We start from the raw sequence: 25,358 nt of genomic DNA, 5'->3' as shown, positions 1-25,358 counted from the left end.
AATTTAGCATGAAGCTTGGAAACTGTAGTTTTTACTTAACCAGCATACACTGCATTTGGAAATGAAAGCTTAACATTTTTGGATGAGAAATACTGATTTCTTACAAGACAGATCGAAGCAACTAAGTGGGGGTGTGTGCTGCTTTTAATTAATCCTTAGAGGGTCTTTGTTCAAAATACTGTGTCTAAAGTTTCCATCGTAGGATGTGTGGTGACCATGTTGCTGTCATCTGATTGCATCACGCTGTACTTCAAAATACACAAACGCAGAGAGCAGACTTCAGCTTGTACGCACCTCCAAGTGCTCACCAGGGCTTTTTTCTTGGATCTTACCGTGGCATAATTAACACCTACTTCACCCATTGCTCATTAGTACACTGGACATTAATGAGTCCATTTATTTTGATATAATCCTCTAAAGGAGGGACTGATTTGTGCTCACTGTGGAAAAAAAGCAATTACATTTTGCCAAAATGAATATGCAGGATTTATTGTTGTATTTATGTTTGTATTGCGTATTAGGTCTAAATTTAGCCTCCAGGTTGTTGAGCATGTTAGTTTCTTTAAGCTGGTTGCTATAGTGATAGCAGCAAATTCCTTTAATCTTAGTGTAGTTAAAGTATTTAGTTACCATTGGTCGTCACAGTGCAACTGAGACGAGGAATATCATTCACACGCATACTTTTTATAACCTTCTGAGATTGTAGAAATTGCTATTTTATCCCTTTTTAATGCTTAATATTTGTGATTTTAATATTTCATAGCACTTTTGGTTAGATTGATGTTCATTCTACTTAGGAAATACTTGCATTTCATTCCTTCAGGAAGGCAGAGCGGGCAGTCCTTTCTCATGCGGGTAGTACCTGAAACAGGACGAAAATTACTTCTGGTCACAATGGAGATGCTAGAGTACTATTTAGTATCACTCCGAAATATTTTAGCAGCTAGTTCTCATATTTTAATGTGAAATGTATCCAAACATAACCTTGAGAACACCAACTGAAATGTTGAATTTATTATCAAAAGGAAGTTAAATCGGTTTCTTATTTTGCATTTTCTTTTCTTTTTGCATGACTCAAGTCCCCAAACAAGTCCATGCTGGACAATGCCTTTCATTCTTGGATAAGTTCAACATTGTCTAGTGACAATCTTGGTTAGATCTAGAAGCATGGCCATTATCAAATTATAAAGCAGTGATTACAGTGTGTTGCCAAGTTCATGGTTCTTGCTTCTCAGGGTACATTTTTATTTGCTTGGGGTTTTTTCCCCCCTTATGTAGCTCGTCTCTGGAGAAATTGTGGTGTGGAATTTTTTACTTTGCTTGACTTTTTAATTTATATTGCCACTTCATTATTGTTGGGCATTTCCTGGTGTTCATCAATTAGAGCATCTGGTTAAACCAGAACACAGAGATGCATACAAAAGCTTGTCACAAGTGTTTTGAGATGGAGAAAAATCTGATAGTGATAGGAAGGGAAAAATACAATTGGTTTCTGTGTAGCCACAAAAAATGTATAGACATATATAAGCTGTTTCGGGTGTTTTTGACAATTAAGTTTTTTTAAATGTATTTTTTTTTTTAACATTAGTATCAGATGGCATGCTTCTGTTGCATATTAAATCTCAATTGTGGTTTGTTTTTATTGTTCAGAAAAAAAAAAAGTCACTATTAAGTGGCTTTAATTGGGTCACAACGTAACATTTTTGATAAAGAAGATTTTTTTTTTTTCTTTTTACATTTTCCACATGCAGTTTTAAGGCATGATGTATGCAGATGGATCTGGCCACTCAGCTGAGAGTCCAGGCAAATTAGCCCTTAGTGACACTGAGTCACTCAACACAACTTAAATAGTTTGGTCTCAAAAGTAAATACAACAGGTGACAATATATGAATTTTTTCAGTTTACACTTTGATATTTCGTTAAAAAAGTACTTGCCAAATAATTTTATTTCCACGTGAACTAAATATTTATATAGTGTTCCTAATAAATTCCATATATACTTAGTTATTAATATTTGTGTAAATGGAGAGGAAAATGCTAGAACAAGTTGGGGGACTCGATGTTGCTTTCTCTGCAGACTTTCAGTGACAGTGGTTAATTTCTTGTTTGCTCAGCATTAAAGATTTTGGTTCAGGTCTAATTTCTCAAAATGTCAAACCAGCCATATAAATGCATCTGGTTTTGTCCAACCAATAGTATGAGGAGGAAGAGATTAAAAATTTTTGTAGAAAAACTGTTAAAAGGAAAATTAAACTATTTAGTTTAATAAACCAGAATACTAGAATACTCAAACATATGCAGACAAAATGTCTGCAAAGGATGTCTGGGACTATTTGTGTGGATGTACGAGGCTGTACATGCACTGATCCAGTTAAAAGACTGGGGCCTAAATGGGAAATCTGATCTTGCAAATACAAGTCTGTAGCAGCGAGTACCCAGTAAGAGTGGGTTTGTGTGGATTGTCGGCACGTTCCCTGTTCTGTTTCATCTCACGTAGGTGTTGGATAGGGCTGTGGGTTTTATTGCATGGGGCCATGAAATCCTCTTTCCAAAGATTTTCATAGGCAAATTCAGCATAGAGCAGAATAAAAATCAGTGATGGTTTTACTTTGTTTGCAATGAAATAGCACTGAATACTACCTACCATGTACCTTTAAATCATAAATGACCTTGGTTTTCTTTTACTCTATTTTTTACTCCTGAGCATGACACTGACAAGGACTTTTTAATCCATCAGACAGTTTATAGACCCTTTCGTAGTCACAAGAAGCAAAAAGCATCTGACTAGAAGGGAATACATGGGGCAAGTTTCTTGCTGGCTATAATTTTGTTGTCATTTCAAGTATTGTGATAGTATAATTGATGTGACAGGACTGGGCTTTAGACTCAGTCCCTTAGCTTGTGCTCACTTTCAGTTTTAGTCTCTCTCTGTCATTCATTTTGATTGGATAAGATTTAGGTGACAAACATATGCATACCTTTGAAGCTTAGAGTAAGTGTACATAAAAATTCAATGTTATATGGTCGTATCATATATATAAAACTCACAGCTCCATGGAAAAGGTAATAATTGGTGTCACCTTACAATACAAGGTAGTGTAGTGTGCTGATAGCATAACCAGCAGGAGGCTCTTTTTTATTAATATTATAATTAAATGATTTTCTGGATAAAGGCCAAAAACAGATGAGAGTTGATTGTGCCTTGTCCACTGTTGCTTGGCACTATTAGTTGCATTTTCTAAAAAGAATTGACTTGACATCTTGTTTTTACAGGTTGTTATTGATGCCTTCAGATTGATCAATGCTAATATGATGGTCTTGGGACATGAACCAAGACAAACAACTTCAAATCTGGGTCACTTAAACAAGCCATCTATCCAGGTAAACCCGGTGTTGATAGTCTTATAAATTGTACCATTTATTCAGCAAGCTGGGGGAAGGTACCTAGAGCCAGTGCACTACAAATTGTTTATTGTTCTTTCTATTGCATTTTTCTGCATGCATTTATAATTCATCGATGGAGTTGTATATGTGAAGGGTTTAAAATTGAGACTTAAATTAGCTACCTAAATGTGAATGCATGTGTAAGTAGATACTGCAAAGGTTCAAGTAAAGATTTATGGAAATGCAAACTTTTAAAAATGACAATTGATGTCATACCATGTGATGTAAGACAGGCACTGTTTTCAGTACTGCAGTTTTAAAACTGCTGCTTGTTAATAATCTCAGCTTCCTAAAGACAAATTATTATGAAGCAAATAATGGAAAAAGTTCCTTCTTCATTAATAACCTTGTCTTTCTACTATATGCTTGTATAGGTTCTTGCTTATTATGTAATCTAGACCTAATCTTGTATTGTGTCTTAATTAATGTCTGATTTTTATATAATATAGTAATTTGCTGAAAAATGGTGGAGTGGGAGATTCAATGGATAAATAGGATGTTTGATCAGTTTCAACTGTAATGTTTGAGTCTGTTGTCTTATATTTCTTTGCAAGCATTTGTGAAACTTAAATATTTGAAGTTTGATTTCTGAAGCTGACTTTCACTAGTAAGACATAGCTTCTGTCCTGAAACAAGTATCCTCTGGAGTCATTAATGCTTTTATCTGTGTCATTCTTCTGCCTCAGTGTTTTTTCCTTTTTTCTCTTCAGAAGCCCTTTTCCCCTTACTATGCATTCTAAAAGGCGTGTGTGCTTGCAACCATTAAGCCTAAGTTCTGCTCTTTTGAGCTGTTACTTGAACAGTAGAAATAATATTTGCTAAATAAACATCCAAGGAAAAGAATGTACACTACTCATAGTGGAACCGAAATAAGGGCTAAACTTTGGCTATAAGAGAAAGTCCTGTGGGAGTTACTAGATCACCATACCCTCATCTTTGAAGAGATCAGTTCGTTATTATTACTAATGCATTGAAACCCTTTACTATTTATAAAAATACTAGCCAAAAAATCAGACAAGTAGAAGAGTGGCTGCTTCAGGAGGTTGTTGTGTTTTACTTGTGATTTTTGAATTGGTAGAAACTGCGAACTGTGGTGAATATGAAATAAGCACCTAATACTCTGATTCAAACTGGGCCTTTCTGGACCATCTGTAGTGACCTCCCTTGTAAAGCCCTGTAGTATTGTTCAGCTTCGTTATTTTAAGGTCACTGTCGTGCAACATGGCATATTTTGGCCATGGGAGTTTGGGGTTTCTGTTGTTTGAGTGGGTATTTTTTGTTTGTGTTGGTTTTCTGCAAGTTGACAGTGAGCTGTTGCAAATGTCACTGTTAAGCTAAAAATCGTTGTTTAAAATGATACTGTTCATAAAACTGCAAGAGCTCCTGCAGTGGTGTTTTGCTTTTATTCTAAGGTCGTGAATAAAACTCTGACCCAGGCAAGGTCAGCAGCAAATTCAATATTGGGTTTGGGTGGGCTAGAAGGCGGGATTTTAAGGCATCCCTTAAAATCTCAGGAATAAAAATAGGATGCAGCTTGACTTCACTCCTCTCTTTTTGTGTGTGTGTGGTTTCTCTTGTGTTCCCTTATCAACAGCTTTTTTACTTGCTCTTTGTGCATCTAATTTTTAAGGCTTGTTGGAATGATGGTTTCCATTTGAGATAAAACACACAAAGAACAAGCTCTTCTCCAAAAGTGTCTTAAGGGTTTTGATTTAAACTGTTGCTGTGGCTAAACTACAACTACTGCTAAGGTTTGAAGTGGAAAAGTTGTTTACTTTTTACATTTGTCCACTTTTCAAAAGAGTGGTTTCAGCAGGGGAGAGAAAAGAGAGAGGATAGTGGGGGAAGGCAAAGATATTTGTCAGATTTTAGGAGCTTTAGAAAACTCCCTATGTATCTACAATTGAGTTTAAACACAAAGCCCCAAACCTCATATGGAATCATTTTGAGTGGGATAAGAAAATGGCAGTGGAAACTACTTATTGCTAACAGTTTTAACCATAAATTATTTTGATTATAAAACCTGTATTTTACAATTAAATTATAGTAGGTGGCACAATTAATGGCTACGTGTATCTGCTGGTTCTCACCAATGTAACCATTCAAGTAGTTTTGTGTCTTTTTAGAAGTGTTTGCAAATAAATCTGTGTAAAATGTGTGTATGAGAACATTTTCCGCTTTCATACAGATAATTTTGGAATGCTGAGATATTAAGTTGTGTAAGATACAAATACACATTCATTCTGTATAGCTCTAAAGAATATATATAAACATAAATAGGTGGAATGACTGAAACATAAGAAATATTTACCACTAATTCTGCATGTTTTATGTATGATTTATCATATATAATTTCTAAATGTATAATTCATATGTAATATTTTATTTGAAAAATAGTCAATTTTAGTCATTATGAGGTTTTATCACAGAATTTTCTTATACCACCATCCCCTCAAATATTAATCCAACCCACTCTTATGTCATAAATGTAAAAAAAAAAAAAATATATATATATATATTTATATATATTTGTAGTGCACATGAACAAGATAGAAGATGCATAAAGGTGTCACTTAACCTAATCTAAGTCGCTCAGATTGTGACATAGAGGTTTAAGGACAAACTTGCAAAGGACGTAATTATAATGAGAGAAGCTTTTTTTCGTTTAGAGTTAGAAAATGAGCTTTAATATCCAAGATTAGTGTGATACACGTGGTCTAATCGATACCTGATGTGTTTAATCACTGCTTCAGCTACTCTCTGTATTTAACCTTAGAGAATGAACTTGGGAATGTTGGCAGTGGTTGTAAATGAACAGCCAACATTCTTTTGTTTGTAACAGAAAGAACCATATATTTTAAAAGAAGTGATAACTGAATTTATAAAGAGAGGAAGGATTTGAGAGAAATATGTTTGTACATATGTATCGGTCAAATGTTTGCAGGCAGTTACCACTTTTTCCGATGATAGTTGTTACTGTGTGAAAAAATCCGTGGTTTAGAAATAGTGTAACTGTCAGTTAACGAACACTGAAAGAGAAATAGGAACAGGTATATTTACTTGATACCTACTTATAGTCTGTTTATTTGTTTCTTTGTGTTTTTTCTTTTAAGTGGTGGTTGAAGATGACTGTATTTAAATGAACTCTTCCCTTCTAATATTTCTTCATTTCAGTAGTGGTTAATTTTCATGCAAACTTTTCCCTGAATTTTGCAGGCACTAATTCATGGACTAAACAGACATTACTATTCCATCACCATCAACTACAGGAAGAATGAACTAGAACAGAAGGTAATTGTTTTAGCCTTTTTTCAGAGGACAAAGGGCGCTATACAAACTGTTGAAGATTTGTGGCTATATTCTGATTGCAACTGCTGATACTTTCAGCAGTTATTTTAACTCTCCTGGAGTAGATGTCTTCTCTTCCAGAAAGCACTTAGGTGTGTAATTGTGATGATGAAACCTTCCCAGATCACATTTTAATATTCATATAAGTAGTTTGACAGCATTTTTGTCCACATATTTTGTTTAAAGTCCTCATGCTGTTCTCTGCACTTAACAGGTTTGTGCAAAGTTTAAAGTTTTCAGTGATGAAGCTGAAACACATACTAGCTGCCTTACGTTTACACAGGCTGGAATTCCTGAAGATAAAAGACCATATTTTCCAAAGCAGGATTGTATAACTAGGGAATCTCAGGTTTTTGTTGGCTATAGTCACTTTGACAGAAGGTGCGTCCAGTTGGTGTGAAGGGATGTCCCCAAGACTTCACTGAGTCTCAGGAAGTGGTGATGTCCTGCTTAACTTCACGCATTTACAGAAAAAATATTTTTCATTTACTGACAACAAATCTTGTCAGTTACTTTTGTATCAAATATCCTCAGTTACAAGTGAAATCAGCTTGACAGTCTCCATCAGGAAAACAAGGGAAAAACAAAAAATTTATTTATCATCGCCAGAAGTTAATTCTCAAAAGGCCAGATTCTGTCCTATGGCTGAGTATGTTCATGGCCTTGTTAGGGTTATAAATTGATCTCAGAATCTCAGAGTTGGAGTTCGATGCAATGGTCAGAATAGTTTTGTCACTTAATTTTGACTTTTAGAGGGCTAGAAGTAATTAAAAAACAAAATTAAAAACACACACAATTTTGAATAATGGAAGAATATACATGCAAATCAGGGAGTTGAAAAGAATCTGTGGAATGTATAACCTGTTTTAGGACACTATCAGTTTCAAGACCCCACTGTTTCTGAGAAGAGCTACTAATTCAACAAAACCATCTCTCTCAGGAAATGTCCGAGAAGCTTCCAGAGGTGGTTGTTTCCATTCAAATACAACAGTTTGACCAATCCATTTTTTTTCTGAAGTTTTACATGTGTATTCTCTTTAATGGCTTTACATATATAAGTTATTACCTTTGCAAGTAAGAGAATAATCTTGACTGAGTTAGAGAAACTGTAATCTGTGAGGCAGCAACTATCTCCACACATCTTTCATAAGGCAGGTTCGTACGTATCTCAAACTCCCCTCGTGTGGTGGTGGTGATCTGTTATCTCCATCTGTACTAAGAACAGTACACGCTTCTTGTATTAGATAAGGAGCCCATCACACCAAACCATATTTTTAAAATCCAGATAGCCTAGCTAAACTGTCCATATGCAGTTTGCCTACAACTCCTTCTGTCGGTAACTAAGATCTTGCTAATACAAATTATGACACAAACTTTCAACTCAGTTCATATGTTCCAAAGCTGGGTTTCTTTGGAAGCTGTACACAGAGTGAAAAAAGCACTCTTATTCAGGTGATGGCAATTACAGGGCATATGGGTTCTCAAAGATGTCTGTCGTGAATGTTTGCAAATTGAAGGCAAGCTGAAACTGTTTGCTGAATTCAGGTCCTCCCTACAGTACTCAAGTGTGCAGAAGATACATGAAATATGTTTTCTTTATTCATTAAAATCCGGAAATTGCCTTCGTAGCTATTCCTTCAGTCTTTCAAGCATGACATCAAGGTGTCAAGTAAAACATTTCAGATATTTCTAATGGTCCCTGTGTTTATCACCATCAAAACTCTGTATCACTTTATCGTGTTATTTTCACGGCTGTTTACATTGTAGGAGGACAAACAGACCCAAGTCATCCTTTGGTTGCTTTTGAAGTTCACTTCATCACAACTGTGGCAGCTGCTTGCATACAGTTCAGGATAATCAGTGAAGCCTAGATAACTACTTCATACATTTAATCCAAGCATTTAAATATTTTTCTTTTTTTAGGTTCGTCAGTGGCCAGAAGTTTTGGCCATTCCTTACTTGGCAGCTGAAATATTCACCTCTCTGTTAGCTCTCCTATAATACAATACACTTGTGCATTCTCAACCTACAGCAAAAATAAAAAAATACAGAAGAAAAACATAAATATTCCTGTTAAAGTAAATGTGACTCTGGTTTCCATGCCCAATTTTCATATTTAGGGTTCAAGAGTTTTGATCTTTAGAAACTTGGGCAAAATCTATCATCTGCTCTAGCAGAATAGTTGATTATTGTATTACCTGTATTTAAGCATTGTAAGATCAGTAATTTTTATTACATTCTTACTAGTATAAATTGTTTTTTTGTCAGAGAGATCTTCAGAGTATTATTAATGTATTTTACAATGAATGTTCTAAAGAGGTTGGTTTTTTTTTTTTTGCAGATGTTGCTAAATTTGCATAAGAAGAGTTGGATGGAAGGTTTGACACTTCAGGACTACAGTGAACATTGCAAACTCAATGAAACAGTAGTGAAGGAGATGTTAGAGTTAGCTAAGAATTATAACAAGGTATTTGTATCACATAATGATAGTATAACTTTACCTGTATTTATGAAGGAAATAAGTTTCTTACTTAATTTCAGAAGTAAGAAGGCTTATTCAGCATGACTTGTAAAGGACTAGACTGTAAGAAAAAACAATTGTTGCAGGAATTCTTTTGAACTTTGGTGGTTATTTGATTTGTATAATCTGTTTTCAGCATTGAGTTTCTTAGGATTTGGTTAAATTAGGCACAAGTGTGCTTATAATGGCCTTGTGGAGACTTTGTTTCTTATTAATCAACTATGGATCATTTCTCTGTGAAGTTGCCTGTTGGATCTTCAGGTTTGCCATCTGACTTTTTGCCCCAAACTAGCAAAGCATTTAATGACGTGTTTTGTGAGCAATCACATCAATTTTTTAATTTTTACTTAGTGAAGAGCTTATAAGATTCCTGTAGATCGAAATAAAGAGTTCATTGTATTATTCATTCCTTCAGTCAAGAATTACCTGACCAGTGTATTAATAGCAGAATAGAGGTTATTTACTTGTATCATTTCAGTAGATAGATAGGATTTAGAACACATTCTAGAGCCCAATTCAGTGGGTTTTTTCAGATAAATAAGTTATTGGTGTTGTAAGAAGAAAGAATCACAGTTACTTATACTGTTTTAATACTGGCACTTACACTTAGAAATATTTTTTATAAATACTAGATCTCAGCAAGCACTCTATGAGTAGTAAGCATGTCAGTCATTCTCAGTAAGCGCTATTTTTTAGCTTCTTAGAAATCCTTAAAACCAAAATTCAATATTTCATTCACTAGTTAAGTTAGTGGATTTACTTTATAAAGAAACTGTGTTTAAAGGCAACAGAACATTATAAAAATATATTAAAATAAGTTACTTTAAACAGTATAAAAATGTACTGAGATCAAACCTCCAGCAGTTGAAACACTGTAGGTAACATTATTTTTGGTTCTGCTTTACTAGTTTAACTAGCGTTTTTTTTGAGCTACTTCAACTATCTTTTGATACCACTCAAGATTTTTGCTAAAAAAACCCCAGTTTTGCGAATATCTGACAATAAAACCATTCATGAATATTTGCCCTGATCTTTTGCACTAACACTTAGCTTTTCAGCAGACATAGTTTTAATTACTGAAGTACCTTTCCTTTGGACTTTCTGAAATGTGTCACCGTTTGATTTTCTTTTTTTAAGAGAATGATATTTTGAGAATCTTGTGGCTTGGGGAAAAAGTAAATGAAATCTGAAACACTGACCTTTTCTGTGTTTCTTTCACAGGCTGTTGAAGAAGAAGATAAGATGACACCTGAACAGCTGGCAATAAAAAATGTTGGCAAGCAGGTGAGGTGTGATGAATTAGAGTGAGGTGGAATGATATGCATCGTTCATTCTAAATATTAAGATTTTTACATGTGCGTAGGTGATTTTAGTTCTATGTGCAAGATATTCTCAACACTCCAAACAATGAAATTATTTTTGTTGAGGATTGTTGTGTAAGGAATGAGGCTTTTGACTTCAGGTAATGGACAGAGTGTCTACAAGTTGTGTTTTACAATATTTGTATTACACGCTGAGGAGCAGCGCTGAGATTTGATAGTTTTGTTTGTTTGGGTTTTTTTAAACTTATTTCCAGTAAGAGACATAAAGATATACAAGTCTGTGTCAGAAAGGCCAAACTCTGGAGATTTTAAAAAACAACAATAACTGAAAAAAGGTGGGAGTGTTTTTTTTATACATTATCATGGCTAAAGAGCCAGCTCAGCGCTGTCCTCAGTTCTTGAACACACGCCGCCAGCGCTTAGCTCCAGTATCCACCGATGCAAGTGAGCTGCTTTGCTTTGTATTTTTGTTGAAGGAAAACTGTCTAGGACCACAGCTGAAACTGAAAACACCCACTCAGTTCATTCTGTCCCTTTGCAATGTCAGGATATAATGTCTTTATAGAAGACACGACAGAAAACTATTTGATTTCAACGTAAAGGTGGAGGAAATGTGCTTTGATGAGGGAGAGTAGAGCAAAACAGGTTTGTAAAAGGTTGTATTCAAATTCAAGAAGGGCAATGGAAACAAGAAATGGATTTAGAAATATTCAGTGTGTCCTTAAAGAACCAGTATTTATTGTATTGCTAGTAGCAGTAGAAGAATTTAAAGGATTCTGGATTGCTCTTATGTGTCAGCTTCTAGCAGCTATGTCATAACACATCTGCACTATTGTTCAGTCACTCGTGTATTTCTGTAGCATTCACAACAATGGAGTTTATGCACACCTACACATACATAAATACATCTAGAAAATAACAGTTGTAAGAAGGGTTGTGTTTTAAGGGTTATGATGTCATCTCAAAGAACTTAAGCTTCACTAGTTGTTTAAATTGTTATGCATACATGAAAAAAAAATGGATACAGTTCTTTAAAAAAAAATCCTGATAAAATTATTACGTTTTCTTTACATTACAAAATGGTTCAGTTAAGTAATTTCCATGTGGTTTTTTTATGCAACTTTAAAAAAAGCTTTATAAACAAACAGGTGATCACAATAGGGATATTATGTTATTAGATTGCATAATTTGCTAGGAACAGAGAGAATATTGGAGAACTGTATGCCCTTTGGAAACTAAGTATTTAGGAAGAACAGCTTGCACAGATTTCCTAGTACACTTTTATATAAACTTAGATGGGTTCATTAGTTTTTTACAATAGTTCTTTTCTAAAAAAGTTATGATTCCCACACATTATTGTCCTCCATATTTTAATTTCTTTACACACAAGAATGCTACAATAATACTACAGTAAAGTTTGAGATGTTTTTTAAATGTGCCTGATAATTTTGCAGTATTTGGAGATTAATTACCTAATCTCAATTCTGAAACTGAAGAAGTGCATGAGTATGGTTTTGAACCAGAAATAGTGTTATTGTTCTATCCAGATGCCCACAAATGCCCACATCAATTTTGTAATGGTGTGTGGGAATGTGTATTTTCAGAGCACTGCTCAGGCTTAACATTCAGTTTTTCAGAACATGTGAACGTATCGTTGTGCTTTTATTCATTTTTAATGGGTGTAAATATGCTAATTTTCTTGCAGCCAGCACAACTATTCAAAGACTTTTTTAGATGATGCTTGAGTCTTTACAGGATTAGAGCAGACATTTGTACAAAGATCTAAGATTAAAATATTAGGCTTAGTGAGATGCATGGTAAATTCCACACATTGTGTGTTGTCCTTAAAATTCACAACTGTCATGGTTACTCTTCAGATGCTGGATAGAAATTTGCTTCCTAAACCTATCAGCTTATCTGAGTGATAGTATGGACTAATAAAATCTTATTCATAGAAATGCAATCATTTGCTAGGTCTTGTTAGAATGGAAAATTTAGGAGCATTACTGGCCTGTGTTCCTTAACTCCCAATTGTCTTAAATAGACCTGAAGTAAATTAAATCCTTCAGAGATGTGTTTCCATCATTTCTCTCATGGCATCCTTTGTATTTCAGGACCCCAAGCGTCATTTAGAAGAGCATGTGGATGTGCTGATGACTTCAAACATTGTCCAGTGTTTAGCTGCTATGTTGGATACAGTTGTATTTAAATAATTGATGTACTGTTTGTGGTGCTTTCTGTGTATATTTGTTTATTGTTTCTAATACTCACAAAACAGAGACTGTTGAGGCTATATTTGATTAAGCAGAGACATCTGACTTCATTTGCAATGTAAGTGCAGCACTATAACACCTTTCAGTCTCTAATTGTGCAGTTGCTTAATTTTCTTTATGTCAGGGTCTTCACAGATTCCAAAGCATTCAAGAACACAATGTGGGAAAAAAATGTATTACATTTTCATTTAATATTGGGGGGATAATCAGTAGTACATATATATTTTGATTGTTGCAACATAATAAAAATACATTTACAAACCATTCAAGTTCTGGAAAGCCTTTTTTGAGAAAGGACAGCAAGAATTAACAGTGTAGCAAAAGTGTTGGGAAGGTTTATTTCTACCCACTGTAAAACTGCTGAGATATTAATTGCCAGGACAGCAAAAATTATCTTATGAGATTTGGCTTCCATTGATTACCAGATACTCTCATTGAGACTAAAAAAAAAATTACTGAATTCTGGGGATGCACAAAAACCAAAATGCTGACAGTTCCCCTGCCAGCTTCCTTTTGATGTTATTCAAATCCTAATATCCATGGAAGACAATTGACCTTAAGAAAATGAATTCAGTTATGCTGATAACTGAATGACACAGCTCTCACAAGTGGTGTCATAAATAGCAGTATTCTGAGAATAAACATTAAAGTGATGAAGGCTGGTTTAGGTTACATGAACCCTCCCTCCTGCAAAAGCGAATGTACATGCATGTCCACATACATGAGTATATGGAAAAAGTCCCAACTGAAATATGACATTGAAAACTGTTTCCACTGACTAGAGAGGGAAACAGTCACAGGAGGGCAAGTGGGTTTGCTGCTTGGTTTTAAGCAGGCAAAGCCAAATAACTGAGTTTGGGGAGTGGCTTTGGGCAGGGGGCTGGTTGGGTTGTTATTTTTTTAAGTATGGTACTTGGTCTTATTCGATTCTTTTGTCTGGGCAGACCTATTCTCTCTCGGTGTCACTCAGAGTATGTTGTTTAATGGATTTTTTTTTTAGTAGATTGTAGCAGGCAAATATTTTCAAACTAGATACATCTTATTGTGCTGAAGGTTATTTTTTAAAGTGATTTGACTTCTCACTTGCATAGTAAAGAAACAGCCCATAAAATTGTCTTATTTTACACTTCGTGCCCAGTAATTTTCTATTTACTTATTCATTACCGTTCAAAGGTTTTTCTTTTGTTTGGAATTTCTTATTTAGGCCTTCTAATTTACTGTTATAGAATAACTCTCAAAGTATATTTAGCATGCACTTACTTGAGAGGGAAACATGCAGATTTTTGCAGCTGCCCTCCTTATGGCCTTCCCTCTGCCCCCACAGTAGGCAGTAGAATATGAAACTGGGAAAACGGAGAGATACCAAAGCACATTTGCCTGCGTATAGTTAAATGGAAGTGCGTTCTGGCGATTTGCACTGAAAACCTGTGTGTTGCTGAGGAAGGCTGGCTGTGGGCCTGGCCTGATGTTTGCACACACGGCTGCAGCCTGGGGTGAGATGGGGCAGGAGGAGATGTGGGGACCTGGCCCAGGGCTTGTCTGCCAGCAGGGCTCTGCATCCCACTGCTATCTGCTCCCACACACGTGTGACACCATGAGGGAGGCACAGTTTGGCAGGTCGTGGGTAACATGGCACTTCAGAACAGGAGAGAAGCTATTGCAGTGCTGCAGAGTATGCAAGCGGGAAGGGACGATGTAAGCAGGGAGGCAAACCAGCAAGTCTTGCATATTCTAAATGAATTTTGACAAATGTACATATTGCAGAGGGTAGTTCAAGAGAATCTGTTGGAGATGCAGATCTCCTGGAGTATAAACTTGTGCTGAGGTATCCTGCTTTCTATCCACTCCTCAGTTTGACTTGGAGGCACAATTTTAATTTACTATGATGTTTCATGAATAAATGCATAATAAAAAGGCTATTTTTTGGAGCATCTTTCCTCATTTTTGTCCAGTGCTTTAGGAGCTACACAGAGGATTAAGGAGAATACTTGCATGCAGTAACCTGAATAGCAGCAGCCTGTGCACCATCTTGGAGGAAGAAAGAGGTTTTCAAGCAGCCACCTCTGAGCCTCCAGCCGCAATGGAGCAGACCTTCATTAGCAGCTTGACCCCTCGTCACCTGTCACCATGAAGGATGGGCACATTGTATTAGCAAACCTCTCTCCTTCTTTCTGTAATGGTTCTATAACACCACCTGCCATTGCATATTCCCCTGTTATACCAGTTTAGGAGTTGTGCACTGAGGATTTTTGGCATATATTAGCACTTCCATGTGATTGGCAGTGTACCACTGAATTCATTGTGGCTCTGCATCTAGATAGATGGGTGTAGCTCTGTAACTCAGGGCAGCGTTTCCCAGGGTTTATCTGCGTTTTGAACCATCTCCTGCCTATATAAGTCCATTACCTTTCTGTCAGTTTCAAGCAGGGAAAGGGGAGGATGAGCACGCTGGCAAAAAAAAGTGTCAGAAACAGTAGTTAGAACTGATACTAATAAAACTGTTTTCTTAGCACTGAAACGAGAAGGCGTAGTATGGAAAGTTGTATGCGCTGTACCACCCGACTGTGTAAAACAGTGAACTGCTTGCTTTTTCCTTCATAAATTATTTCCTTAGAACAATTTCCTTGCAGAGAGCGTGTGGATGTTGGCTTCTATGAAAGACCAAATAACCAAACTAACGCACGGTTAAGTAACAGAAAGATAAATGGCAGTGGGATTGGAAAACATAGAAATATGCGGTCTGATATGTCATCCTGGTTCTAGTCATCCCTGGTTTTGAGTTTTCAAAGTTTCAGCCTGGCTTTAGTCGATTACATGCTGGTCTTGGTTTTATTATGCAATGGTCCAGGCTGCATTAACAGTGGACTTTGAAGCTGGCTGCTGGTGTCACCTGGAAAGAGACACGATCAGTAAAATACCTGAAGTTCCAAACCGCTTAGGGGAAAACACTAAGAAAAATAGAAGAGAGCGAGCTCCTCCCCGGGGAAAAAAAAAAAACAAAAACACACACACAAAACAAACAAACAAACAAACAAAAAACAAACAAACAAAAAAACAACAACAAAACAAAACAAAAAAAAAACACAACGAAAAAAAAAAGGCAAAAAAATCCCATGGTGCTTTTAAAAACTCACGGGCTTGCCTAGGAAGGGAAATTGGGACTGATGCTGTGGCAAGCGCGTCCTCCGAACTCTCCGGGCGCATCTTCACGCCTTGGAGAGTCCCGCTTCCAATTAGCCCGAGGCTCTCGTGGACACGCTGCGGGACCCGGCGGCCGGTCCCTCCCGCCAAGGGGGCTCCCGGCGGGCGCAGCCCCTCCCCGGAGGTGCGCGGGCCCCCCCTCGCCGCGCCGCCCCGGCCACCCGCGCTCAGTCCCCGCGGGGCCGCCGCTCCCGCCACGGCCTGGGCTCCGGTTCTTGCGGAGACGCCCCGGGCAGAGGGTATCGGCGGCTCCTGCTGCAGCGCCATAGTGGTTTGGGCTCCTCTGCTCCTGTCCGAAAGCTGCCGCCCGAGCCGCGGCTCATGACAAATCTATCACAAAAGCTCTCTCCCCTACTGGCGCTGCCGGGGGGACTGAGTCACTGAGGGAAAGCAGGCATCGGGCGGAAAGTAATCCAGAGCCGGCTGGGTGGATGGATGCCTTCCACGCTGTTCTGCTGATAATCTCCTGCACTACGGCTCCCAGATAAAATATTTATTTACTAAAGAATCCGTAAACATCGCGGCAAATACATTAGGGCACTTGGGCTGCGCGGCTTATGATTATTTCAGAACTTAAAAGAAATGATACGCGGCCGCTGTCAGGGAGACGGAGAGTGTATTTTCCCCCGCGAAGTAGGCCCGGGTGGGAAGGGGGTTCGCTCACGGGAGCTGGGGCGAGGGGCTGCGCGCTGCACAAGAGGACGCTCGTCGCAGAGGTGAGCCCGGGGCAGCGGGCGCTCAGCCCAGCGCTGCCCCTCGCCGCCCGTTCCCGAGGCCCCCAGCACACGGTCTCCTCCCTGACACACAAAACCGGGGCACACGCGTGCAATATTTGGGGAATCGCAGGGGTTTTGATTTGTTTCCCAGCCATAGTAAAAAAAAACAATCGCTGGAAAGGTCATATAATAATGAGCTCTTACAGCAAACACACTCTTCCCTTCCCCTCCCCCTTCTATCTCACAATAAAATCATCTCCTTCAATTTGCCATGATCGTCGCGACCAGGAGCCAGGTGATTATCCTAATTAATGTCTATCTAATTAAATTACTGTCAGCGGTTAACCAATGGCAGAAGCCGTTTCATCCTCTCCACAAGCAGCAAGATCAAAAGTGAGTCTTTCCTGATTGCTGCATAGTGTCAATTGGCCAATCTCTTCTCCCAGGGAAGGGGAGGAAAGAAAAAAAAAAAAAAAAAAGTAAATCAAACGTTTGGGAAGCATTTGGTGGATGAAGTGCTTTCTGTCTAGTGAGGGTCCCAGGATGTCTAGCTTCTGATACGAAGGAGCCCTTTCAGATCCAGGGACTGAAGGGTTATTACTGTGGTGCTAGAGCTATGCAGCTGGAGCATTGTCTTTCTCCCTCTATCATGCTCTCCAAGAAATTTCTCAATGTGAGCAGCAGTTACCCACATGCAGGCGGATCTGAGCTTGCCTTGCATGATCATCCCATTATCTCGACCACTGACAACCTGGAGAGAAGTTCACCTTTGAAAAAAATTACCAGGGGGATGACGAATCAGTCAGATACAGACAATTTTCCTGACTCCAAGGACACACCAGGGGACGTCCAGAGAAATAAACTCTCTCCCGTCTTGGACGGGGTCTCTGAGCTTCGTCACAGTTTCGATGGATCTGCTGCAGATCGCTATCTGCTCTCTCAGTCCAGCCAGCCCCAGTCTGCTGCTTCTGCTCCTAGTACCATGTTCCCGTACCCCAGCCAGCATGGACCTGCTCATCCAGCCTTCTCCATCGCCAGCCCCAGCCGCTACATGGCTCACCATCCTGTGATCACCAACGGAGCTTATAACAGCCTCCTGTCCAACTCTTCTCCACAAGGCTACCCCACGGCGGGCTACCCTTACCCCCAGCAGTATGGCCATTCCTACCAAGGGGCACCTTTCTACCAGTTCTCCTCCACCCAGCCGGGGCTCGTTCCCGGCAAGGCTCAGGTCTACCTGTGCAACAGGCCACTCTGGCTGAAATTTCACCGACACCAGACGGAGATGATCATCACGAAGCAGGGGAGGTAAGCCACCGCGCGGACCCTCGCCGGGGCTGAGCCGCCGGCGGAGCCGCCCGGAGCCTCCGCCACCCCGGGGGAGCCGCCCGCCCGCCCGCCGCCGGGGCCCCTGCGCCGGTGCCTGCCCGCATCGTGCCGGTCCCCGCCGGGGCAGCGCTCCTGCCTCCCCGCACATCCCCGCGCCCGCTGTCCGCATCCCTTCCCCGCGGAAAGCTCGACGCTTCGGGGAGGGAGTTTCTTTTGATTTTTATTTCCCAGTCGCTACCGGGAGCCGTGAGGATAAAGCACAACGGGCTGGTTCCTCCGCGTATGTCTCTCGCTGCCTGTGGCTTGCTTTCCTTCCTTCTTTTTTTTTTTCTTTTTATTTTTTATAGGCGCATGTTCCCTTTCCTAAGTTTTAATATTTCTGGTCTCGACCCCACGGCTCACTACAATATTTTTGTGGATGTAATTTTGGCGGATCCCAATCACTGGAGATTTCAGGGAGGCAAGTGGGTTCCTTGCGGCAAGGCGGACACCAATGTACAAGGCAAGTTCCTCCAATTAACACTTTTCCTGACACATATGTAGGTGAGAATGATTAATTAAAGCTTTTGTAGACTGGCTCTGGCGACTTCTTAAACGAGAATGGGCCAATGATGCTTAAAAAAAGAAAGAGTGGAGAGGATAAGAAAAGGTGTTCAGAAAACGCAGTTTTAATCCTCGGTTAAAATGAAGGTAGTTTCGGCAGTAAAATACTGGTAACTTTAAAGGGTTCCTTTCATGTCGTGTGCTGCTGCAGTGGCAGAACCGGGGTGTATGCGAGAACTGTGATGTGGTTGTGTTTTTTGTTGTTGTTGTTTTGCTTAGGAAACCGGGTGTATATGCACCCCGACTCCCCCAACACGGGAGCCCACTGGATGCGCCAGGAAATCTCCTTTGGGAAACTAAAACTTACAAACAATAAAGGAGCATCAAACAACAACGGGCAGGTCAGTTGGAGAAACGCAGTCGCTCTCTCAGACTTTTCTTGCTTCAGACAAAATCTTGATATTTCCGACCGGAAATATTTTTTCAGACCGTGTCGTTAGGTGAATATAAGAAAGTGGTGGTGGGGGAAAACCCTCCCGTTTATTTTACCGTGGGCCTCGTCGATCTCGAGCATATTGCCGAGGCTCGCACCGCTGCCCAGTGCGGCCGGGAGAGCCCGTTAGACGTCCTGGGGAGGTGGCGGCGGGGTCCCGGGGAGGCGCGCCATGCCTCGCTGCCCGCGGGCATCGCTCTTCCCCGTCCTTCTCGCTCTAATTTTCTCCTCTTCCCGCGGCCCACTCCCTCCTTTTCCTCTGCCTGACAGATGGTGGTTTTGCAGTCCCTCCACAAGTACCAGCCCCGCTTGCATGTTGTGGAGGTGAACGAAGACGGGACGGAGGACACCAACCAGCCGGGCAGAGTGCAGACCTTCACCTTCCCCGAGACCCAGTTCATAGCTGTCACCGCCTACCAAAACACCGATGTAAAGAGCTACCTGGTTTATCTCTTTCGCGGTCGCCCGCGCTCCCTGCAGGGCACCCCGCTGAGGCTTCCCCGGCCCGGCCCCTGCCCTCCCTTCCCGCCCCGTTTCTCCGGCGCCAGGGGATGAGGCTCCTTATCTCTCTACCTCTGCCCGGGCCGAGGCTGCTGAACTGTGAGCCCCGAGCGCGCTCTGCGTTTGCCCGGGAGCCCCGCGTCCACTGCCGCGCTGCCCTCCCCGCCGGGCCAGGCGGAACCCCCGCCGGCGGCCCTGCCGCTCCGGCCGCAGCCGGGCGTTCATCCGCGGCGCTTATGTTCCAGTCGGAAACAGCTCAGTTAGCTGTTAAGCTGTTAGCGTAAGCTTTAAGTCTGCAAAGATCAATTAACAACCTCATTGATTGCGCCGGGGGTGACGGAGCAACTTCCTGAAATTAAAAGCTCGTTAACGCCTGGCTACATTTCGGAGTGGTCTGGCTTCGCTACAGACTGGTGCCCCCTTTTTCAAATGACATATGTTCAGTCCACATTGTTGCTTTAATTATTTTGCTCCATGCAAATGTAAACTCTTAGCTACGGTTCTGCGGTATGTTTTGCCTAATTTTTGAATTTAAAAATATTCATACCCATGCAGTAGGAATACTGACACGTCTCCAGAAACGATGTTAAATATTCTTTTTTAATCGTAGTTTTCACAATAAAATAAATCTAAATATTAGACTGTGATATCTGTAAGCATGCCAAAGCTTTATTTTTCACGTTTTAAATGGCAATTCGACTAGAGTAAAGCTTGATCCTTTAAAAAATGTGTTGGTTGCAGTAGGGTTTATTTTTCAGGCTTTCACAACGTGCGCTCTGATCCTCTCTTTCTCTAGATCACACAGCTGAAAATAGACCACAACCCTTTCGCAAAAGGCTTCCGAGACAATTATGACACGTAAGTAAATCGGATTTTTATTAACCTTCTGCCGTCTGCACACACATGTCATTGGGGAAAGCTTTGGGGCGCGGGTTGGCTTTATTTCACACCGAAATGTGTGACGCCAGGCTCTTCCAGAGTCCTGTGGGGTGAGGCACCCTTAAGCTCCCCCGGCAGCCCCGCGGGTGCGGAGGGGCTGTACCTGCGGTGGGGCTCCGCGCAGCCTGCGGCCTTTTCCGAGCCCGGAGGCCGCGCTGTCCGCAGCTGAGCCCACACCTTGCTTTGGCACTTGTGGTGGTTTTGTTGGTGTGTTTTCCTGGCACGTATCTTTACGCCCCTTTCCAAGTTCCCGTTTTACTTGTGCGCAAGGGCTCCCAAAGAAGCACCCGAGCAACCTGCCGGCTTTGAATAATCCCGGGCTTCGCAGAGCCAGTGTCCGGAGGAAAATTTCTTCGTCTCGTTTTGTTCTTCTTTGGGGTTGGAATATTTTTCCTCTTGCTTCGGGGTGGAGCTAAAGCCTCCGAAGTTTTAATTGCGGTTTGTCCCCGTGCTGCCTCTGCCCATTCACCTCAAGTCCGCCTGTTCTCAGGCAGTTTGACCCGTCCTGCCGTGCTCCCTGCGAGAGCTACGGCTGGTGCCATCCCGGGGAGGGGGGCCAACCCGTGTGTTCCCCCGTGCCCGCCGCTTTCCCTGGCCCTCGGGAGTCAAATGGGGACATCCTGTCCCGCCAGGCGCTGACGGCAGCGGCTTCCCCCGGCCAGGGTAACGGGCCGCCCGGCATCCCCCTGCCCAGCCCGGGCCGGACCAGAGGGAGGTGGCGGGCGCAGGGCGGCCAACATGCCCCGAGGGGGCGGGCGGCCTTGGAGCTCACCTGCCTCCTGCAAGCTCCGGGTCTGCGGGACGCGGGTCCGGCTTTGAGAGGGGAAACTTTTTTTCCTCTCTACAGACAGGCAGGGAGCGGCGTTACTTAGGGCGCCTAAGCCCGTGCGTAGCTTCAGCACCTGCTTAAACCTCCCTCAGCTCTGACAGAGGTTCAGAATCCCCCAGCGGCAGGATTTCAGTCCAAGGGTGGAAACGACGCCGAGGCCTGAACTAGTGCGAGGCGGCCCGGAGCCGAGCAGCGGCTGTCTTCGGGGAAACAGGCCAGTGGTGTGGCCGCTCTCCCCGTCGTGCGCGGGTCGCGGTGGCTGTGGTAAGGGACCCGGGCCCAAACGGGAGGAACGGAGGTCGCCGGTTCCCCAAAGGGCGGCTGCGGTGGTTACCCGTGCTTCTGGGAGCTCTGCGAGGAAGATGCGCGGCCTTTAGAAAGACTGCGTGGCCTTTGCCCCCAGCCACTTGTGCTTGTTTTCTTTTTAATAGGAAAAAAACTTTATAGGGCGTCACTTGGAAGGAGACGGGGGGGGAGGGGGAAGCTTCAATGTTGTCTAGCACGTTGAATTTGTTTAAGGGCCAAGTTTATTTTGGATAAGAAATTCCAGGAGGCGTGGAGGGTTAATTAAAGCACAGTTTTAGCCTGAATTAAATACATATAGTAGTTATTCATCCATTAAAGTTTTTATAATCGCAAATTGCAGCCCAGCATGAGAGAATTATATATAGGCCACGCAGGGAACACTGGATGTGTCTGGCTTTACATTTCCTACAGTAGGTGTTTAAAGATTAGCTTAATGTAAACTCGGTAAAATGTTGATGGTTCGTCTGTGACTCCCAATAATAAGTGTTAAACAGCCGATACAATTCCGTAGTCTGCCATTCATGCTGTTCGCGACAAATGACCGGGCTGCCTGTTGCGCATATGGCGGGACCGGTCGATGTGTCATCGCACGGATTTCATGCCGTTGGGATGCCGGGCTCGGACGGGAGCAAGAAATCTTGGCCCTGTCAATGATCAGCCCAGTGGTTCCGAAAAATTTGCTCTCCATGTCTTACCCCATCCTCCCTTTCCCTTGTTAAGGCCCTCAGCCCTCCTGGCGCCGGAGGCCGAGCCCGGAGAGGGAGCTTAGACCCCCGGGCAGGGCAGGAGCGGTCCCGCTGTCCTGTCTCTCCCAAGGACTGTGGCCGGCCGGGTGCCGCGCCGAAGAGGCCGTAGCGGACACCCAGCTCTCTCTCTTTCTCTTGGGCAGGATCTACACGGGCTGCGACATGGACCGGCTGACGCCTTCCCCCAACGACTCGCCCCGCTCGCAGATTGTGCCCGGGGCCCGCTACGCCATGGCCGGCTCCTTCCTCCAGGACCAGTTCGTGAGTAACTACGCCAAGTCCCGCTTCCACCCCGGGGCAGGAGCCGGCCCGGGGCCCGGCGCCGACCGCAGCGTGCCCCACACCAACGGGCTGCTCTCCCCACAGCAAGCCGAGGACCCGGGGGCCCCCTCGCCGCAGCGCTGGTTCGTCGCCCCCGCCAACAACCGCCTCGACTTCGCCGCCTCCGCCTACGACACGGCCACCGACTTCGCCGGCAACGCGGCCACGCTGCTTTCCTACGCTGCCGCCGGCGTCAAGGCGCTGCCTCTGCAGGCTGCTGGCTGTGCCGGGCGGCCCCTGGGCTACTACGCCGACCCCTCGGGCTGGGGGGCCCGCAGCCCCCCGCAGTACTGCAGCAAGTCGGGCTCCGTGCTCTCCTGCTGGCCCAACAGCGCGGCGGCGGCGCGCATGGCCGCCGGCAACCCCTACCTCGGGGAGGAGGCGGAGAGCCTGGCCCCCGAGCGGTCCCCCTTGCCGGGCGCCGAGGACTCCAAGCCCAAAGATTTGTCCGACTCCAGCTGGATCGAGACGCCGTCGTCCATTAAGTCCATCGACTCCACCGATTCTGGGATTTACGAGCAGGCCAAAAGGAGGCGGATCTCCCCCTCGGACACCCCGGTGTCCGAAAGCTCCTCGCCCCTCAAGAGCGAGGTGCTCACTCAGCGGGACTGCGAAAAGACCTGCGCCAAGGACATCGGCTACTACGGCTTCTACTCGCACAGCTAGGCGGGGCCCGCCCGGGCCCGCCGTCCTTTTGCACAATAACTCCTCCGCGTTAGCGCACTGACCCCCGCCCCTAGCTGCCCCATCCGTACCCCCGGCCCGGCAGGCAGGGAGGCAGAGCTGCGCCTGCCGCCGCGCCCCCGCCCCGCTCCCCGGCCGGCCCAGCGGTGGCGCGGGGGCACCGCCGCTCCGAAACCCACTGATAAGTAGGATGCTTAGACTCTCTCAAACCATACAGCGCTTCCTTCCTCTTACCACGGATGGATACTAGGGGATAACAGTAATAGTGGGGGAAAAGAGCCTGTGAAATGCTTGTACATAGTATTTAATTTATTGTAACCGATTACTTTTCTTTGGTTCTCTTTCTTATTTGTTTGAATTTATTTTGTTTTCATTGTTAAGTCACAAAAGTTAGATCCTGTTTAAATTTCTTTACACCCCACTGCCCCTTTTGCTCCCTCTCCCCCCTGCCCCTCCCCAGGTAAACACTTTTCCTAAATGCCTCTGGAAATGTAGAGTGATCCATAGCTGTAGCAGCGAGTAATGGGTTTCTCACTTTCTCTGCAATTCTTCGCATGAAATAATTACGCTGTGCCCTGGGCTAACACAGCTAAGGAGTAGCTGAGCTTTCCCTTCAAAAGAACAGAAATACGTCTCGTAGGAAAGTCGATTAGAGTAGCATGACGCCTTCCAAAAGCAAAATTAACTGCCTCTGTATTTTTCTTTAAAAGGAATAGCTCGACATCAGCAATATTATTATTTTTGTGGTATTCCTCCCCCCCCCTCCCCCGCCCCCAAGTGCCAAATCCATTACTGGTCCCTGCAGGTGCCAAATATGCTGACAAACTCTGTTCAAATTTCTTTGCAGTTTTCCCCTCTTCTTTATATTGCTGTAAATCTTTGTAATGAATAATCTAACAAAAAAAAAAAAAAGATATAGACGACTGAATTGTTGGTAACCATAGTGTAGTCCAGTGAAGATGAATTGTGAGTTGTATATTTTACTGCATTTAGTTTTGGAATTGACTTTTTCATAAAGTAGCTAACCGAGATCTGACTTCCTGGGGAATCAAATGCACATCGAAAATAAGAGCGATCTTTCCTGTAAATCTCTTATTATATTAATGAAGGAGAACTAATATCCCTCCAGGCATTCCCCCTCGGCGAAGCGGAATAGTAAGTCTTCGAATTTTGAGTAGCAAATCTATACAATTAACGCATTTTTATATGGGAAAAAAGAACAATTATAAACTGAAATATGCATCAGGCTAAATATTCAGTCTAGATTACACTCGACGGGGAAGTTTCCTAATAGAAATTCAGGGTCATAAACGTGTGTATATTTTTGACTCTTCTGTAAATCGAATGTTGTGATTTTTATATTTGTTCTGTTACGTCTGTGGAACTGAATAATTTATACCAGTACATGCTCCATTGAAAAATGTTTCGGTTTTTGCCCGTTTGTATCGTCTGTGTATAAAAAGTAAAATAAACCTGGCAAAACATTAACGTCGTGTTGGAACGCACTTCGCGGAAATCAGGTGAGGCCAAGGGGAAAGGCTGGCGGGAGCTCCCCCCGCTGCCGGGCGAGTCTCCCGGGGCGGGTGACCTGCCGCCTCCCCCTCCTGCCGCACCCGGCCCTGCCGCCCAGTTTCCGGGGAGGTGAGCACAGGGGAGAGTGAACACACCGCCTGGCCGGGCGTGGAGGTTTGCAGTCGGAGAAAGAGGGACATGAAACCCCGTGGGGTTTGAGAGGTTTATAATTATCCCTGTCTTTGACACTTACAAACCCTGAAAGCATTTTGCAGGCGGGAGAGGTGCCTGGCGGTGGTGGGGGTCCCGTCTTCGCTGACGGAGCAGAG

At 42.9% G+C, this 25,358-nt stretch overlaps 2 protein-coding genes across 4 annotated transcripts in view; both read left to right on the top strand.

The window, feature by feature from the left end:
- PSMD14 (proteasome 26S subunit, non-ATPase 14) overlaps positions 1 to 13,178 on the top strand; it is a 47,001-nt gene extending 33,823 nt beyond the window's left edge. For all 3 annotated transcript variants that reach the window (XM_082055377.1, XM_082055378.1, XM_082055379.1), the window contains 5 exons: positions 3,275 to 3,382; positions 6,662 to 6,736; positions 9,135 to 9,260; positions 10,536 to 10,598; positions 12,751 to 13,178. In XM_082055377.1, coding sequence (XP_081911503.1) covers positions 3,275 to 3,382; positions 6,662 to 6,736; positions 9,135 to 9,260; positions 10,536 to 10,598; positions 12,751 to 12,849 — 471 coding nt within the window. In that variant the 3' untranslated portion in view covers positions 12,850 to 13,178. The remainder of the gene's footprint in view (positions 1 to 3,274; positions 3,383 to 6,661; positions 6,737 to 9,134; positions 9,261 to 10,535; positions 10,599 to 12,750) is intronic.
- A 3,526-nt stretch (positions 13,179 to 16,704) lies between these two features.
- On the top strand, positions 16,705 to 23,499 carry TBR1 (T-box brain transcription factor 1; the record flags this gene model as incomplete). The annotated part of the gene is made up of 6 exons (XM_082055675.1): positions 16,705 to 18,134; positions 18,503 to 18,657; positions 18,978 to 19,099; positions 19,462 to 19,620; positions 20,489 to 20,550; positions 22,656 to 23,499. Exons 1-6 carry the CDS (start codon positions 17,443 to 17,445, stop codon positions 23,497 to 23,499), a joined length of 2,034 nt encoding a protein of 677 aa, XP_081911801.1. The 5' UTR covers positions 16,705 to 17,442.
- Between the last annotated feature and the right edge of the window lie 1,859 nt (positions 23,500 to 25,358).

The sequence above is a fragment of the Streptopelia decaocto genome, assembly GCF_964273445.1.
Source record: "Streptopelia decaocto genome assembly, chromosome: 6".
Classification (NCBI taxonomy): Eukaryota; Metazoa; Chordata; class Aves; order Columbiformes; family Columbidae; genus Streptopelia; species Streptopelia decaocto.
Note: the sequence above shows the minus strand (reverse complement) of the source record. Positions and strands in the feature narration are given on the sequence as shown.